At 38.7% G+C, this 20,245-nt stretch overlaps 1 protein-coding gene across 1 annotated transcript in view; it reads left to right on the top strand.

Moving 5' to 3' along the window:
* Positions 1–20,245, top strand: part of MLIP (muscular LMNA interacting protein) — a 171,901-nt gene that overhangs the window by 143,675 nt on the left and 7,981 nt on the right. The window contains exon 12 of the mRNA XM_059399037.1: positions 17,798–17,851. Within this exon, the coding sequence (XP_059255020.1) occupies positions 17,798–17,851 (54 nt within the window). The remainder of the gene's footprint in view (positions 1–17,797; positions 17,852–20,245) is intronic.

The following is a 20,245-nucleotide window of genomic DNA, read 5'->3' as shown; positions in this document are numbered from 1 at the left end:
AGCAGGAGAGAGTTATTTATTAATCTCCCACCTCCAGTCTTCCTGCCCAGTACCCCCCTGGTCCTGATCACATACCCATTTGCAGACCCCAGGCTGTGATCAGGACCCCTGGAAGTCAGGGAAAGACCTAAAGGTCTTTCATGGAGAGAGAAAAACCTATGTCCCTGTGTAAGACAACCTGTGTTCTAATCTGTCCTGGACATTTTTGTAAAACTATATCAATATGTGTTTTTCCACTATTTTAGGGGAAAAATTTACTTTTTAAAAAGAGTGTTTTGTTTTGTTTTTTTAAGGTTTTATTTATTTATTTGACACAGAGAGAAGGAACATAAGTAGGGGGAGTGGGAAGGGGAGAAGCAGGTTCCCCGCTGAGCAGAGAGCCCAATGCAGGGCTCAATCCCACAACCCTGGGATCATGACCTGAGCCGAAGGCAGATGCTTCACGACTGAGCCACCCAGAGGCCCCTTAAAAATAGTTTTTTGAAAACAAATATTTTATAGATCTACCAGTATAAAAATCATTTGTTAATATGTATTTTTAATATTATATGATTTCAATTATTCCTGTGTCCCTTGTCATTATTAAAGTGTCCAGTTTGATCAGTCAAGTAGACTTAACAGTTACTTTACCCATAGTGAAATGAAACAAAAGTTCACCCATGGCCCCTACTGCTGAATTAATTTTGTTGAATAAATAAATTGTTTTATGTCCATGTTTAGAAAAGTAATCCAAACTCTTGCTTTAGTTTCCTTATTTATAAAATAACAATAAAAATAGAATCTTTAAGTGTGCCTGGTTTGCTCAGTGGGTAGAGCATGAAGCCATTGATCGCTGGGTCTTGGGTCCAAGCCCCACTTGGGTGTGGAGATTACTTAAGGAAATTAAAAAAAAAAAAAAAGTTAAAAAATGTAGAATCTCTATCATAGGATTTTTACCAAGATCAAGTGGTACATGTAAGTGAAACTTTCATGTTCCAACTTAAGTATGCATTTTAATATATTTTTCAACATGCTATCTGTTTATAGAATTTTGGTACTAGAGTGAAGGAGCAGTCCGCTGATGTAACTAGGAGAACCTTACTCTCATCTAAAATGCAGTTTTTCCTTTTATTACAACCTATTGATTCTTTTCATGCTTTCAAATTTATTCACATATGTATTTGCTTTACAAGTGATTTCTTACTCCCCTTTCTTTTCTCCGCATGGTCAACTATACTGTTTTTTTTTTCATCTGTTTGAATATTTTCTTCCAAATGTTGCATTATTTGGTGTACGTATAATTTAATTTACAGAAATGATATTGTGAACACATACTTCACTCTTTTTCAGTGGATTTCTTTTTCCTCTGGAATAGTAGGATATTGTACTTGGTTGTTAAGCTTTTACTTTAGGATCAAAACTGGGCTCATTTCATGAGAATTATGTGGGAGAACTTTAGAAATATGCAGATTCCTGAGACTCACTTAGAACTCCTAAACTCATAACTTCATTGGACTGGATGATCTTTAAAGTTTTAACCTCCTTGGGGCCCCTGGGTGGCTCAGTCCTTTGAGCATCTGCCTTTGGCTTGGATCATGATCCCAGGGTCCTGGAATCCAATCCTGAGTTCCTGGGATAAAGCCCCTTCCCGCCCCAGTTGGCTTAGTCTCCCTGCTCAGCGGCAGCAGGGGGTGGGGGCAGGGTGTCTGTTTCTCCTTTTCCCTCTGCTCTTTTGCCCACTTGTACACTCTCTCCCTCTCTCTCATAAATACATAAAATCTTAAAGAAAAAAAAATAAGTTTTTACCTCTTGGAAGCTTTCTCATTGATAGCAAATGTTTCCTCTTGTCTTTTAAAATCTGTAATGATTCAGGGACGCTGGGGTCACTCACTTGGTTAAGCATGTGCCTTCAGCTCAGGATAGGATCTGGGGTCCTGGGATCCAGGCTGCATTAGGAACCCTGCTCAGCAGGAAGCCTGCTTCTCCTTCTCACACTCCACTTGTTTGTGTTCCCTCTCTCACTGTCTGTCTCTCTCTCTATCAAATAAATAAAATCTTTAAAAACCATAAAATAGATTTTTGTAATGATTCAGCAAGAAAATAAACTTCATTATGAAAAATAAATGGTATATATACCAACTTAGGTCACAGGTTGGTTTTTATTTTTATTTTTTCCCCTTAATTAAAAAAAAATGTTAGGTTGAGTTCTTAATCAAAATTACTCCCATGTGCTTGTAACATTTACAGTTGGGCTGAGTGTTTATATATCCAGTATTCATGGACTTATTGAATCAGAAAGTACATTTTTTCCCAGTACACTACTCTGATTATTAAAAGTCATTTCTCTTTGAAAAAGTACTGAAGCTGCCAACATGTACTTTTTTATGATTTACTTTTTAAGAAATTAAAGTGCCTTTTTCATAAAATGAGATTTTAGAATATACCAATCCTTTATATTAGAATATGTTTTTGCTAAGAAAGCTGAAACATTTAATTTGAAATGTATCTTTACGATACATCAACAGAGTATTTACTGATGGGTTTTTATTAGCCTCTTTTCCAAGCAGCTGCTCTTGGGATTATAGATTAAGATTAAAGAGGAAATATAACTTGTCTACAATGACAAAGTGAGAGGAAGATGAGCACAATGGAGATATTTTCAGGCCATTATTTGTCTTTTCTAGGTAAAGGATCACTCCACTTATAATAAGCCAAGGTCAAGATGTCTGTTAGAATACAGAGGGAACCCTTTTTAGCCATATGTATGACGAATAAGAAACACACAGTTATGGGAGTAGAGGGGGAAGCACCTGAATGTACTAGGCCATGAACTCACTGGGAGATTTGAGCTCTACTGTCTTTTGTTTTCACATCATGGAGTACTGAGGGTTGGCAATGGACTCTGGAACCTCTGATGAAGTCTCCTGGTAGTAAGGTACTGTGTGATGAGCTAGGAAGACAGAAGAAAGGAAGGAAATGTATATCCAGGATCAATAAGTAGGAAAATTTCCACCATAAACTGGCTTTAGCCTATTCCTGGGTCATGAGCATGTTTTCTTTAAACCTTTTGGTTTATAGTTTACCCTATAAATGTTGGCTTTTCTCACTTTGTTTTTTCTCCATTTGTTCCCCTACTTATTTATTTTCAAATAAAGTTGTAAAGTTTATATTGTTTCCATTATTGAGAATATCTTAACTGGTAGTACTATTGTATGGCTACTCAGAAAATTGACTCTCTGAATCTACAGAAATGCAGCAAATGAATTAAATTTTTAATATTATCAGTGTGTTTCCAACATCCGTTAAACTTTTTAGTACCTCATCTGAAAGGAGAATTGTTTTTGAGGTTTCTTCAAATATTTTAACAGTGATTAATCAACAGACGTTATGGCAGATTGTGATTTTGCTGGAGAAGGGAAAATCTAAAGTATTCTAACCTTCATCAACTGGTTCAAAGGCTGAGGGGGCTTTGAAATTAAAAAAACAAACCAGAAACCATTTTTCTAATGTAAGCTGTAAATATTTAGATCTAAAGATGTGAAAAATCTTTTATAGATGTATTTCAAGAATAAAGCAACTCTCCTTTGAGATAAGCAGTTTACAATTGCACATAGCTTCCAAATGAGAAAATGAACACTAAATTAAGTGGTTTGGCTCAAGGTCACAAAAACCTTGTCTAACTAATATCCCAATTCCCTACCAGTACCAAGGAGCGTAGACTTTGCAACTTTTTATTCCAGTCTGATGTCTTGGAACCCTGGAGCCTGGAAGGTGATACATTACCCCCTTATTTCACAAAGATTTACTAAGTATCCCTTAGAAGTCTCTGCTGGCCTTACTCTGAAATCAAGTATACAGAAATGTAAGGGCACTTGGTCAAGTATTTTCTCTACTTGGGAAAAGCAGAAATTAAATATGCAAAAAAATCCATTACTGAATTATAAATGTGGCAACTGCCACTTAGAAGACCACTGAGTGGTTATGAGTATCTGTTGTAGAAGTCCTGATCTAGTCTGATGAATCAGGAAGGACTTCATGAGGTCATGATGTCTGAATGCAGGTCTGAACAGAAGCAGTTTGGGGGCCTGCTGGTCGCTCCAGTGAGAGGGAACTGCAGCAGGAATGTTGCCAGGCAGGAAAGAAAAGAGACAGGACAAGCATGAAAAAAAGGAAAGCAGGCCAGAGTATTGAAGAAGCATGTGGGACCAGGAGCTACCATTTGAAGTTAGCAAGAAGTAAAGTTACCAGACAGCTTTGTATCCCTGGGAGCCCTGGGTTAGCAGAATTTGTGAGAAGAAAGCAGTGTTAAGAGTTGAGGGAGTCATGGAAATTTTGTAAGAAAGAAATTTATATTTGGAAAAATAGGCAAATGTTCCACTTTATTTTTATTTAATTATTTTTTAATTTAATTAAATTTTTTTTAAAAATTCTGGCATAATTAACATACAGTGTTATATTAGTCTCAGGTGTACGATATAGTGATTCAACAATTCTATACACTATTCAGGGCTCATCATGATAAGTGGACTCTTAATCCCCTTCACCTATTTTATCCATCCCCTACCCACCTCCCCTTGGGTGATCATCAGACCAGTTCTCTAATTTTTTGAGTCTGGGTTTTTTTGTTTGTTTGTCTCTTTTTTCTTTGTTTTGTGTCTTAAATTCTACCTTTGAGTGAAATCATGTGGTATTTGTTTTTCTCTAATTTCACTTAGAAGTATGCCCTCTAGATCCAACCATGTGGTCCCAAGTAACATGCCACTTACTTTACAGGCAGCATTTTATTTACATTTCAAAACATTCAGAAAGTAGGTTTTATTTTATTTATTTATTTTTTAAAAAGATTTTATTTATTCATTTGACAGAGAGCACAAGTAGGCAGAGAGGCAGCCGAGTGGGGGTGAGGGGGGGGCTCCCTGCCAAAGCAGAGAGCCCAATGCAGGACTTGATCCCAGAATCCTGGGATCATGACCTGAGCCGAAGGCAGTGGCTTAACCCACTGAGCCACCCAGGCGCCCCAGAAAGTATATTTTAATCCTTTTATTTCACATACAAAGAAACTGAGGCTCATAGAGTGTAAACAGTTTGTCCGTGATTTCATCAAACTAGCTTCAAAGCTGGTGCCTAACATCAAAGAAATAGCATCATCACCTTCACCAGCCACCACCATCCTGGAATCACAGAATGTGTCTGGTTTACCAATAGCACTTTATTGCTCAGGACTGGAACTAACCACTGAGATCAATCAACTTCCTTCAGTTGACAGATGAGGAAACTGGAGACTAGTGATGCAGTGACACACCCCAGGGTGGTGTGCGTTATGGGAAGAGCCTGGGTTTATCCCAAAGTCCACAGCCCTCCTCACTTTGCATGCCCAGGTTGCAACCATTTTCTGCAGTCACAGTTCCAAAGGTTAGTGGCCAAGAGAACCACTGTACCTCTAACACTTCGACATACTGTGGGCAGCTATGTGTACGGAAAGAAGTCATCTGGAATTTTGAACTCAAAACTTTCTTTTCTCCTCTTCATTAATCCTATCTGTTTTTGTTTCATTGACATAGTTAGAAATCCTTCTGTGTGAATAAACCAAGGTAATTTATTTTCTATCACCACAGAGATAATACACAGAGAGCCACCTGGCTTTCAATTCCAAAACTTTTCTGACAACTTTGGGAGTTCATGGGAATTGGATAGCTGTTTAGGTAATGTAGAAGAGAAAACCTTTGGGGTGGGTGGAGTAGGAGAAAAAGCCAACTAAAAATTGGTTTTTAATGTTTTTAGATTTTTCAAGAAACTGAAACAGGGGCACTGTTTGCCTATGCCAAATTGTTTTCAGAATGGATGAATTTGTATAAAAGGTTCATAAAGAACATTCTGTTCAAAATGGGCAAATGCAAATTAATTGGGCTTTTAACATTAAAAAGATGAATGCTGGTGTGTAGATATTTTAAGAGAATCAGTTCTGAAAACTCAAGTATCAATCATATTTAGTTAGGTTCTCCACTAGAGGGCAAAAAGAACATTTCAACACAATTGATGCCTGAATGACAGGCTAGCATTTGAAACCAGGCATGTTTCAGGTTATCTAATTGCCAGTCATCATTCTTAAAATGTACTTAATGTAATCACAAACAGTTGACTTCTAAATTTCTTTCAGGAAATTGAGAACAATCAATTTTTATATCCCTGTCCCTGAGCTCATTTGTTGTCATCTAGCTGAAATTTTTCATTATAACACTTTTTTTTTTAAAAAAAAGATTTTTTTTTTTTTTTTTTTTTGACAGAGAGAGTGAGACAGTAGAGAGGTAACACAAGCAGGGGGAGTGTGAGAGGAACAGGCGTCCTGCTGAGCAGGGATCCCAATGCAGGGCTCTATCCCAGGATCCTGGGATCATGACCAGAGTTGAAGGCAGATGTTAATGATTGAACCACCCAGGTGTCCCCATTATAACACTTTTAATAAAATCATCTTAAAAATTATGGATTTGCCAATTGGAAAGAGATATGCAATAGGAAGCAGGTTGGATGACATTTGTAGTGAAGAAAAGCATACTTGGAGAAAGATGATTTTTAAAGCTCTCAAAAATAACATGCTGTCCCCTTAGAATCAATTGCCCATGCTTGTCTTTCTATAGGCATAAAGAAAATAAACTGTCATCAGCTTACACCCTGTTCAAATGGAGGCACAAAAGAAAAATGAGCTTGTATTTCACAGCACTCAGCTGCCACCTGTCCCTTTCCTAGTGCATAGTATCTAGATCAGGTTCTTTGGAAGCAGAGCTTGAGACAAGGGTTCAGGTATTTGTGATTTATTGAGGTGTGCTCTTCAGAAAAACTTTCTGTAAGAGAGAGAGTGAACACTAATTGAGGAGGGCAAAGAGCAGAGCAAATGTGTTCCTAGGTAGCAATCAGCCTTGTCCTAATTCACAGGGAGAGAAGAGCATAAGAGGCAAAGTTATCCATCCTTGAGGAAAAAGTGCTGACCTTTGAAACCCCCTGTCAGTCAGTCTTTGGTTGTGGGCCATGATGTGGGAAATGGTCAAGAAACTCAGCTTCAGGATACTCAACTGAGGGTGATGGTCTATCGAGGGAGGTAGCTGTTGGCCCAGAAATATAATAAAAATCCTGATGGAGGCATTCATCTCTATAAATTGAGTCTCTATACACACACACACACACACACACACACACACACACACACACACATTTATATACATATATATGTATATGTGTTTATAAACATATACATATTTACCTTTGAGCACAGCTGTTTGTCTAAATCTCCTTTAACACTATGACTGAGTTTTTTTTTAAATGTCTCATATGAGATTGATCCACATGAAGTCACCATTATTCAAGTTATTATTTAAGTTATTCAGTGGTTCTTGACTTATAAAAACATCAATTTTATCAGTTTTATATAGTTCCACCTACTTGCATGTCTCATTGCTTTATTTTGTTATCCTTTTACTTATTCAGTGTAACAAAAGCCATATATACCATGTGGTATTTACATAGTGAAGGAGTCTCTTATTTTGAAACTTCAGAGCAGAATGTTCTTGTTTGGTTTCATCTTGCTTAATATAACCACTGTTTTATTCCTTTCACTAAAATGAGCATAAGATTTTTTTTTCAGATTTTTAAATTTGTTGAAGTTTACCCATGTGTGACTGATTTGATACAACTCAGGCATTTTATTTACAGCCATGAAATAATAATATCCATTTGCCCTCAATAAGCCATATGTTTCATATGTTCTGTGAATCAAATAGAAATATTTTGCAGAAGAAATGACTGTGGGGTTGGACCCTTCCTCAGGTTGTTTAAAAATATTTACTTAGCTCCCATTGGGCACTGAAACACTATCATAGTTCTATTAAGGCATTAAGATGAAGTACAAGGTCTTTCTTTTGCTCTCAAGGAATTAAAGGTTAACTACTAATCTCAGTCTTTGTATTACTAGGAATATATGTTTGGGGTGCCTGGATCGCTCAGCCACTGAAGTGTCTGGCTTTTGATTTTGGCTCAGGTCAGGTCAAGTTGTGGAATCAAGCCTGTGTCAGGCTCTGCACTCAGTGGGAAGTCTGTTTGAGATTCTTACTCTCCTTCCCCCTTTTGTCTTGCCCCCACCCCAATAAATAAATAAATAAATCTTTTTAAAAAAAGAATATATGTTTATGATGGTTATATCTTCTTGTTCATTGACTTTTTTAAACTAGTATTTAATGTCTTTTCTCATCCCTTACAATTTTTTTTCTTAAGGTCTATTTTTAAAGACAATAACATTGCTATTCCAGTTTTATATTGGCTCAGATTGGATAGGTAAATTTTTTCATCCTTCTATTTTCAATTTTTATGTCTTCTTGTGTGTGTCACTTTTCTCGACTGAATATTATCTGATCTTGATTTTTAATGGTACCTAAGGGACTTCTCTTAACATGTAAGATTATCTCATTACATGACCTTAATACTGTCATGTTAGTTTACATTTTCTATTTCTCTACTTATCTCTTATTTCTAGTTTTCGACCCAAGAGATATGGTTTTCACTACTTTAAAAATGATTCATTCTTTTTTGTCTGTGTGTGTGTGTTTTTAACATTTTATTTATTTACTTGAGACAGAGAGAGCATGAGCAGGGGGAGCAGCAGAGGGAGAGGGAGAACCAGATGCCCCACTGAGTGGGCAGCGGGACTCCAGGCTTTATCTTAGGGCCCTGAGATCATCACCTGAGCCAAAGGCAGTTGCTTAACCAAGTGAGCCACCTAGGTGCCCTTACAAGTGATTCATTCTATTTTGTTATGATTGCCCTTAACTTGGGGTCCACATTCATGTTAATTTACCCCTACTGGTATCTATATTTTCTAGAAGACTCTTCCACTTGGCCCCTTCCATGACCTCTCATCATGCTGATGTATCCTAAGTTTTTATATCTGGCATTTTATCGATATAGTTTCTTTTTTTTTTTTTCCCTGTGGTCTTTCATGGCAACACCATACTTACTCAAAATGTTTTATTAACCTGCTTTCCTCCATTTCTTGCCATATCTTCTTGCATTTGTTTCTTTTCTTATTTGAGTTCTTGAATCAAGAAGGTTTTTTTTAAGGCAGTCATTATTTGGCAAGTACTCTGAGGCCTATATGCCCGAGAATATATTTTATGCTTCAATGTTTCAGTGACCTTTTAACACTTTATTAAATTCCAGGTGATAAAAATCTTGGACGAATCTGGTAGCATTATAAGCATTTTTATCCTAATTTTCAAAAGATCTCACTCTTTAGAATGGCTGAAATCTATTGACATGACAATGACATGACATGACATGACATGACATAACATGGCATAACATGACATCACCTAGGGGCTTTCTATGGGTTTCTATACTTAATAAATACCACACCTATATGGTTTGAAGTTTAAATAAAAACTACCAAGCTTGTTAGGTTGTGGCCTTGTCAGGAGCTTGGCAAGGTGTAAAAGAAGACGGATTCACCAGAAAGGAGATTTTGGGTAAGTGGGGGACTGCCTCCTATATGCAGCCTGTCTGCCCCACTTCCTTGTGGTTGAATCCCATTCCTCCATTTTCTGTACATTGTTTCACACTAGTTTGTGAACGATGTGAGTCCTTCCCAACACTCTCACCATGTCTGGCATACACCTTTAACTGTCAGCCTACCTACTGCCTACCTGCCATCTTGCCCTAGCTCTGATCCTGCATTGCTTCCTACAGCTTGATCTTAGATCCCAGCCATTCCTGAAGAATTCTTTTTTTTTTTTTTTAAGATTTTATTTATTCATTTGACAGAGAGAGACACAGCAAGAGAAGGAACACAAGCAGGGGAAGTAGAAGAGGGAGAAGAAGCAGGATCCCCGCTGAGCAGGGAGCTCGATGTGGGGATTGATACCGGGACTCTGGAATCATGACCTGAGCTGAAGGCAAATGCTGAATGACTGAGCCATCCAAGCATCCCTCCTGAGGGATTCTGACAGGAATTTTTGCTTTCCTGATTCTTAAAGTCAGATGGTCCTCAGCTCATATGCCTACTTCTCTTTCACAGAACTTCTCCCTTTTCAATCCCCCTCCTTACATACTCAAAGATGCTGCTGGGAGTGTAGTGTTAGGGGAGAGCGGGTTGGGGTCTGGTAGGAGGTCTCTGGGGGTCCAGGGGAGCACAGATTGGCTCCATCACATTTGTGCCTGTTCTTCCTCTTAAGAAACACTTTTCCAAATTTTTATAATACATCGACTGACATCTGTTGACACGCTCCTGAGTTCTGGGATAGGTTTCTTGCAACTTGGGATAACTGGTTGCAAATTAGGAACAGCTGGGATGAGATTAAAGCAGGACAGGAACTGCAAAAAATTTATGAGGCTGAGTCTTAATACAGAGCTGTTTATTTTTTATGATATATCCCATTGGGATAAAATAGCTAATAGCCCTTAGAGTCTATAGAAAAGAAGGAACAGGGGGAAAAAGATACTCCACCAACACTGTCTTTTGTGAAGAAAGAGACATTTGTTTATGACTGTATTAGTGTTAGTATGGTATTGACAATTGAAGCGATGTTTTGCCTGTAGTAGCAAGCAACTAATTGTGTCCTTGAAGGCTAGAGGAAAGGCAGAGAACAAATATGTTTCCTTGTCAATTCCAATTTCAGTTTCTGGAATTTGAGTCCAAAAGAATGCTGTTGGAATATAGATCTTGTTCCATTTTCATTACAACCTGGGAGCTGTGCAATGCAAAAAGTGAATTGCGTAGTTAATCCCCTCAAGGAAGTGGTTTTCTAGTTGAGAAAGAAGCAACTCTAGATGAAAAATGTGGATAAACACAGGGATGTGGTACTTGTTTTCAAAACAGGCTGAACACAGAGTAGATGAGAGAAAAAAAATAATCCATTAAGCTGCCCTTTAGAAAGTGGTCTTTAGAGGGAGGAATTCTAACTATCCCAAGTCTGTACCTCCTGGGATGAAAGAGAAAAGGCCAAGAATAAAAATAGTACAATTTGGAAATGTTCAACCCGATCTCAAAAGACTCATTACAAAGATCAGAGCAGAAAATTTCTGTTTTCTTACTGGTATTAGAGTGGTTTCAGACTTACTGGTACTTAGTCTTCAATATAAGGATATTAATGATCAACACTTAATAGCGAGTTTTCTCTGGGTTTATGAAACAAGGAGCATGTACCAAATTCCAACTGAGCTTATGATAATACTGAAGGAACACAAAGGGATATTGTGAAACTTAATAGTATTTATAAAAGCTCATACTATGAGCAAGTGTCATGGTAATACTGATATTAAGGATTCCAGGGTCAGTCAATGGAGAGTTCATTTTTACCATTGCTAGAGGCGCAACTTCTACCTCAGCTATGGCTTGGGAGATTCCAAAAATGAAGGAGATTCCAAAACAAAGAACTTTTTGTCTGAGACAGCATCATTTATCAATCAACAGAGTTGTGGCTACACAGATTCACCAAGTTATCCAATTAGAAGGAGGTACTGAAGCTCATCTACTTAGGGTCCAGATTTTAAAGATGAAGAAACCAAGACCCAGAGACAAAGTGACATTCCCTAAGTCACACAGGAAGTTAATGGCATAAGATAAAAAAACAAATTATAAGACTTTTAAGTAATCTCTACACTGAATAGAGGCTTGAGCTCAGGGCTCAAATTATTACCCTGAGATCAAGAGTCACACATTCTACTGACTGAGCCTGCCAGGCACCCCTGGCATGGGCAATTTTTTTTTTTTTTTTAAGATTTGATTTATTTCAGAGACAGAGGGTGCAAGTGTGCACAGGAGAGTGTGGGGAGGGGGAGGAACAGAGGGAAAGGGAGGGAGAGGAGGAAAGAATCTCTAGCAGACTGTGAGCTGAGTGTGTGGAGCCTCATGCAGGGCTCCGTCCCAAGACCCTGAGATCATGGCCTGAGCCAAAACCAAGAGTCTGACTGATGCAGCACCCCTGGCATGGGCAAATTTTTAAAACTTTTGGGCATCACCAAAAATAGATGCCACATCCTTAAATTCTAATAATATATATTTAAACTACTGATGGTCTGGAATTTTAAAAAATATTTTAGGCTAGGGCAAATGAGCTCTTCAAGATATATGGGTAGGAGGTTTCTACCGTCACTGAGAGCAGGATTTTCCTCAGAGCGCAACAGCGCTCAGTAAGGGAAGACTTGGAGCATCGCTCGTTTTGTACAAGGCATAGACTCTTGAGCACTGAAGTTGATCAACTAGGATTTGATGCACAACTGCTAGGGTACGATGGGCTCTAGCCTCCAGCAGCTCAAAGTCTTTATAGGAAATGAGATAAACCCATATCAAGTAATCTTCACTCACTTAAGCATTTGGAAGGGCTTCCTCTTTTCCATCGTAAGTGAAGTTGGGGTATGCAAAATCCCTGTGTGGCCTCAGTTTCTGACGTCCTCCCACTCACTGGGCCCGTGCACTCTGAATTTTCTTCCTCTCTTCCCTTCAGCCTGTGAGTAATTTCTTCTCAGTGATGAACCCCTATTCACTCTCTATACCCCTTCTCCCTTAGGACCCTTCTTTAGATTCAGTCTCTTGGAAAGAGAGTCCTTCATCCTTCTAGACCAGATCAGATTTCTGTTTTGAACCTTTTATTTCCTAACACATTATTTTGTGTTTGTTTCTCTATATTCCTGATTAAATAATTAAGATCTGTCTCTTCTACTAGTCTGTGGTCTCTAAGGGCAGGGACGATGGCTTTTTGATCACCTTTAAATCCCTAACACCTAGCAACATGTCGGGCACACTAGCAGGTAACTAATTAAAAAGATCTGTGGTAAATTATGTAATTATATGACTACATTACAGCTCAATTGATTAGGACATTTCAAATATAGTTAATTTCAGTTGTTGAGTAGATAAAAATTTGAAAACTATCAGTGCCCTCAGTTCACACAAAAATGTTGGCTGTGGCCTTCTTACTCAACCTGTGGTAGCGTTGCCATCAGCTGAGAGCCAGTTAGAAATGCAGGGTCTCCGGACGACTGTGTCAGAATGTAGAGATGATAAGACTTCCCAGGTGTTTTCTGTGTCCTGGGTTATGTTGTAAGTGAGGGATTAAGAACTCAAATGTTTTCTTTGCCCAGGCAGATCCCCCAAATGAGTGAAGCAAGCCAGAAACACGATAGCAGGTGACTTCTGACCCTGAGTCTCCTCTTAGCAGGATGGAGGGGACTGTGTTGACGTGAAGACCTTCAGCTTCATCAAATATAGCCAGGCTGCTCTACAGATCTAGATGTTTGCAGGGCTTGTGCTATAAGACCTTTAAGCGGTTTAAGAGAAACCAGAAACACAGACCTGCATGGTGAGTTGATAGGCTTCAACACTGACAGCTAAATTCAATTCCTTTTCAGGCAAAAGGATTGTGAGGGTCAAACAGAAGATATGTGTATGATAGTTCTAGTTCCAAGGTCCCTGGTTTGCAAAATCTCCTATAAATGAGGAGTTTTATAGGAATGCAGTAACATGTTCTAATTCCTTACTAATTTAGAATTTTTTAATTTTGCCAGTCAGAAAATCCTCTTTTCTCTAGCCATTTCATTCATTATTTCTTTCATTCATCTATTTACCTGGTAGTCATTTAGTTGTACTTGCTATTGAGTGGGTCCTGTGTCAGGTGCAGAGGACCTAAAAATGAATAACCCATAATCCACATGACTTCTAAAGGCTCATGCTCTCCTAATGGCAATGTCATACTTAGGAAATACATTTTATGTCAGTAGTGCTACAACAGTTCGTTACATCTATTTTTGAGAGATGTTCTTAGGAAGCTTGCACTATAGCTGGAGTGGTTCACAGTCTAGATGGGGCAACAGGAGTAGATGATACGGCTTTCCCAAGACAAAGGCATGAAGGAGATTTACTGGAAGATGTGGTTCAGCAGAAAAACAATCCCAAAGGACTGAATTCTTTTTTTTTTTTTTAGATTTTATTTTTTTAAGAGAGAGAAAGAGAGAGAGAGGAGGGCCAGGTGGAGAGGGACAAGCAGACTCCCTGCTCAATAGGGACCCTGGGATCATGATGAGAGCCAAAGACAGATGCTTAAACAACTGAGCCATCCACGTGCCTTCCAAAGCGCTGAATTCTGAATAGCATTTGTAGCACCCTTGGCAATTTTAAAATGTTAGCATTCCTGAAGCACTTTCTCAGCTTTGTAATTTCTGGCAAACAAGAAAACCTACTTCATCTTTGTGCAGGAGGGAGAGCTCTGACACCAAAGCAAGAGCTTTGAATTCCATTTCTCAGGTAGAGTCAAGACTTAATGAAGTGATTTAACCACATTTGGCATATTTCCTTTTTTTTTTTTTCCCTAGTTGTCCAGGTTCTCATTTCTCCTGTTGGTTTGAGGGCATTTATCTGTCTTTGTAAGAGAAGTTCACGTTAGCGTGGGAGAAGCAGTGACATTTCTGAGAAAGCCACGCTGGTAACAAACACTTCACGAGGCTTTATATCAGGTTGGTGGCAGCTGTGATCAAGAGCGTAATAAAAATCAACTGAACATTTTATTCAAATACCACTTGTTCATTATCCCACAGTAGTGAGTGAGTGAAGGTCCAGTTAATCTGTTATACAATATCTGAAACATGAGTTTCCATCCAGGATAAAATATGTTTTGTCTCATTTCACCTGAGCTTTTTATTTCACAGTTCCTCCTGTGTTGAATAGTGTTCTGATGATAAAATTAGTAACTTTTTTTTTTTTTTGAGGCATAATGGTAATTTGCTTTCCAGAACACTTATAACCAAGTAAACAGGCTTGGATAACTATGGCCTTCAGTATACTCCTACTCTCTAGATAGCACACAACTCACTTACTCAGAATTTATTTCATTAAAAAAAATTTTTTTTTTAAGCAAGCTCTATGCCCAACATGGGGTTCGAACTTATGCCCCTGAGATCAAGAGTTGCTTGCTCTATTGACTGAGCCAACCAGATACCCCTGTAGAATTTATTTTAATGTTTTAGTTTCACTGTCTCCCTTCTTATTGTGAGAAGATTTTCACAGCACATTTTATTGACCCCCTCCTCCCCCGCACTTAGCCTCTCTAGCCCTCGAGCACTACAAAATGTCTCCATTCAGCAGACGTATCACCATTCAGCATTATTTCTCTCTAGTGCTTCAGTGTGTCTTCCCGAATCAGCAACATCAACATGTCTACCTGATGCTGCTTCACTCATCCTGGAGAGTAGGAGTCTAGAGTCACCCAGAAAAATCTTGAGTCTATTCCATACTCGAAGGCAATGCTTTAATCTAAGCTTCTTCTTGATTCTCTCCCTCAGATTACTTAAATCTTCCAAGTGCCTCCCCGCTCACCAGCCTTCCATATTTTGCACATCAGCCATATAGGCTTTTTCTGACATGAAAATCTGATCACATGTGCCCCTTTTCTTCCTTAAAGTACTTCCGTGGTTTCTCACTGCCCGGAGAATGAGCCAGACTCCTCATCTCACATATAAACTCCCTTGGATTATGTCTGCAGTGCGGCCCTTCATAGCCACTCGGGGCACTCCTGACTGCTTCCGACCTTTGAATGGGGCACTCACGCCTTTCATATGTGGCTCTTCCTTCTGTGGAATGGCACACAGCCCTCCCTTCCTCTGGTTCCCCATCCCGTCTCCTGAGTACCTTCCTGGCGTACTACCCCTTCATCCTTGCTTTGAAAGCATAGCATGTGGAACTTTCATCCAGATCCCAGTCATGGCTCTGCCATTTACTGGTTCTGGACCTGGAATAAGTGTCATTCTGCCTCTCCGTGCATTGGTGTCCTCATCTGTGAAACAGGGTAATACTAGTGCTCACCTCACCAAATTGTTGTGAAAACAAAACAAATACATGTGGTGAATTTGTCACATGAGTACATAATTATGATGGCTAAATCTACTAATCTTCAAATATCACATTTTATTTTACATTTGCAGTCAGTTTGAGGATAATACAAAGGCAAACCCTCTATGATAAGCAATCATAGATAGAAGAAAGCATCCCAAAGCCAAACATAAATGATTTGGGGATTACCAATTAATTCGGATTAGTCATTTTCTGTTCTCTTTTGTTGATTAGGGTAATTAACATATAGTTTTTGAAATTCAAGATTAAAATGAAGTGAATTTAAATGACCAGTACCTATATTGGAAAGAAGGAATGGAATGTAAAAATAGGTATTACATAATTGCTCAATTACCTTTCTAGTCTTAGCCAAACATTTTATTGGAAGAGTTCCAACATTTTTAAATTTTAGGATATTTATCCTATTCTATTTTAGGAGACCAGGAGACTGAAAATTTGACATTGTGAAAACTCTGATGATTTATATAATTACCCTACTGCATAGCCCAGGTATGCTAAAGGGTCTGTTTCCTCCAGGACCAATTACTTGGGTCTAGGGTTTGAAATGGTAGTAGGGTCCAGTCCTGAGCCATGCTGAGGATCTCAGGAGACCCTGATGAACAAGAGAAAGTAAGCACTTCCAACTCATTTCTGGAATGCTGTTTAGATCTCTCGTTGGCTCTGGGGATAGATCATGCTTCTATTTAAAGCAATGGCCTCGGGCAGCCAGGAGTCCTGATGTTATGATACCCAGAAGTATCTATTTCATAGTTGGGAACAGAGTGTAATGTTTGGGATTTAGTGAAACTAGAACTTTGGATAAAAACAGTCTCCATTCTTGAAAATCTGCTGGCACAGAGGGAAGGAAGCCTGAAGAAATGTGAAGCAGGATCTCCTTGGTCTTCCCAGCCACCGGGGATGGCATGGTCCCGGGCCCAAGGCCATCTTGCCAAGTTTCACTGGAGGATTAGGAAGTAGGAGCTCTTCTACTGAGTTACTGATTGTATCAGGACCCTCCTGAGAGTGAAAGCCGGGGCAATTATTTTCCTACTCCCATTTTGCCCAGAACAATAACAGAGACAAGGAATGTTCTTGGCACACTGGGTGCTGTGGTTATCCTGAAGCTCGAATGAGGAGAAATGGTGAAAGAAAGGGGGCAAACAGATTTATTACAAATGATAGCTCTCCCCTGCTCTTCTTGTGTGTGGGTCCCTCATTCTGCCTCTCTCTTTTTCTTGCATTATCTATGTCTTCTTCTGCCTTCTTAGGTTTAAGTGTATGTCTAATGCTCAGATGACCCATGCAACAATCAGATTTCTCTTACAGAAGCACAAAACCTCTTTTCTGTGAAAATGTTACTGTGTTGTAAACTGCATTATAACAACATATCCTAGAAGATGACAATGTTTGTGAAGTCCCTGTACATTGACATTATTACTGTTTGCAATAATGCCCATTGCTTTATGTTTCAACGAAGCATTTACTATCTCTGGAACATCTGCATTTACTGCAGGTCTAAGCACGATTTGTTTCTTTTGTTGGAGCTTTTCAATTTGAAGCCTATTATGAGAGCGGAGACATAAATATAGCTTCATTTCCTCTATGTGAAATCTGTCAGTGTGCTTTAACAATTCATTCATTCAATAAGAAATTAATAAGTGTCTATACTATACGCCAGACACTGTTGGAGTTTATGAGGGACACAAAGATACCTAAGATGTGGTCTTGTGCTCAAAGTATTCACTGCTGCCACTGTGTGTGTGTGTGTGAAGACTATCTGCCCTGTTTTTAATTACAAATCAGTTCAAATCAAATGTTTACACTTGGAAGACTCTACTATGATCGGCAATAATATACATATGTCATTGTAATATTTAAATGAAATGTAAACATTTATTTTCCTCACTTCTACCCCCCCCCCGCCCCCATCACATCCTGGGCGTCGTTTCTGTGAAGCTGAGTCATCCAATGGTGGCTATTCCTGAACACGAAACTCTTGATTCCAAAGAGGTAAATGTAAGATACAATTAGAGATGTAGTTATCCATTTCCATGTGATACTAGATTGTAGAAATAAATCTTATTTAAAAATATTAATAAGATCATGCTTTTTAATTCCCTCTTTAAATTTAAATTTTAAATTTTTTATAGATTTTATTTATTTATTTGACAGAGAGAGATGCAGCAAGAGAAGGAACACAAACAGGGGGAGTGGGAGAGGGAGAAGCAGGCTTCCTGTGGAGCAGGAAACCGGATGCGGGGCTTGATCTTAAGACCCTGGGATCAGGACCAGAGCCAAAGGCAGATACTTAATGCCTGAGCCACCCAGGCACCCCATAGTCCCCCTTTTACTTTAAAAATAAAACTAACTGGCCCACTTTGTGGTGTTCAGAAACAACTGATACTTGGGTAAGTAAATTTTTGCTTCTTGACATGGAAGGTGGTTCTAGAGGTTCCCATATGTGTAGCATCTTGATCACAAACCAGCTATTTCTATCCCCATGTCTGCCTTGGAGATTACCACTTTGGATTCATATGCGAAACCCTGTTGCCATCTTTTGATGGTCAAAGGGTGTCCGCCATACTTATGGTGGGTCTTATGAAGAGTATCACCAGTATCTCCTGGTGTCTCAGTTTCAGCTCATTGGAGAATGTCTGCTGTCACTGAGCCCTGCCCCTGATCCCTTGGTAAATTCTGCTTGTGTCAGGTAGCATGTAGGCAAAAACATGCCAGCTGAAATAGAGTCTCTGATTTTCAGACAAATGTGTAGTCACTTTCACATTTTGAGCTGACGAAAAATAAATTAAAAAAAAAAAAAAGCACAAAAACCCCTCCGTATTTCTAGAAATACTATACCAAACAGGCAAAGAAAAAAATCTGTATAGGAATTTTGATTTTCTGTTGATCAAGAGCAAGAATAATTGAACAATGCTTTCTTCTTCTACATCCTTTCAGACAAAGTGATAAATGTGAGGGGGGGGGAAGTGATTTTTAAAGGACTTTTCTTTTACAAGGGAGTAAGAGAGCCCATGCTTCATTTCAAATATCCTTGCAAATGAGACATGGTCAAAAAAAGAAACATAATACAAAAGAGAAGTAGGAATAATAGAGTTCTAAATAAAATGTAACTTTTCCCCAAGCAAATTTTCTATAATTTCAGGCATCTTATCTATTTTTCATAAACTGATGTTCCTATTGTTGCAAATTTTAAAACCTTTGTTATATGGGACCATGTGGCTTTCTGCTATAACATTAGGCATTAAACTAGAAAATTGTGTTATGAATAGATGTGAGTTTTTATCCTTGAGCACATCTTTGATTATTTTTAAATTGGATTATTGGTTCCATGAGTATGGACATATGGGAAAATTTTAATAGATATAGCCAAATTACATTCCTGAAAAATTATAACAACTCACCCTAGAAGGAGGCTGTTTTTATAACTCCTTTCCTGTACTCTTGCCAGCACTGAGAATTATCATAATTGTCAATTTACTGAGAATTTGCTATATGTTAGAATATATTATGCACTCTATATGCTTTATTTTACTTATCTTCACAAAATGAAGTTAAGTACTCTTATTTCCATTTTACAGATGAGGAAACTGAGACTGAGGGAAATCAGTATATTGCCTAAAGTGAAATAGCTGGGAAGTATCTGCTTCATCAGGAATTGAATCCAGATCTGACTGCCCAGAGTCAATACTCTTAAGAACTCTACCATACTCTGTCCAGCTCTCTATCCAAATCTCTAGCTATGCTATCTAAATATTTCTCCCCCTCCTTTTTTTTTTCTTTTTAAGATTATTTATTTGAGAGAGAGAGAGAGAGAGAGCAAGAGATCACAAGCAGGGGACTAGCAGAGGGAGAGGGAGAAGCAGGCTCCCCACTGAGCAGGGAGCCTGATGAGGGGCTCTATCCCAGGACCCTGGGATCATGACCTGAGCCAAAGGCAGACACTTAACTGACTGAGCCACCCAGGCATTCTAAATCTTTCTTCCTTTTAAAATCATGCCTGGGTGGCTCAGTCAGTTAAGTGTCTACCTTTGGCTCAGGTCATTGTCCCAGGTTCCTGGATGGAGCCCCAAGGTACGCTTCTCGCTGCTCAGTGGGGTGCTTCTGCCTCTCCCTCTGCCTGCTGCTCCCCCTACTTGTGCTCTCTCTCTCTCTCTCAAAAAATAAAATCTTAAATAAATAAATAAAATAATATTTTAAAATATTGATTATTTAAAAGGGGGAAGTGATTTTTAAAGGACTTTTCTTTTACAAGGGAGTAAGAGAGCCCATGCTTCATTTCAAATATCCTTGCAAATGAGACATGGTCAAAAAAAGAAACATAATACAAAAGAGAAGTAGGAATAATAGAGTTCTAAATAAAATGTAACTTTTCCCCAAGCAAATTTT

Source organism: Mustela nigripes, chromosome 5 (assembly GCF_022355385.1).
Source record: "Mustela nigripes isolate SB6536 chromosome 5, MUSNIG.SB6536, whole genome shotgun sequence".
Classification (NCBI taxonomy): domain Eukaryota; kingdom Metazoa; phylum Chordata; class Mammalia; order Carnivora; family Mustelidae; genus Mustela; species Mustela nigripes.
Note: the sequence above shows the minus strand (reverse complement) of the source record. Positions and strands in the feature narration are given on the sequence as shown.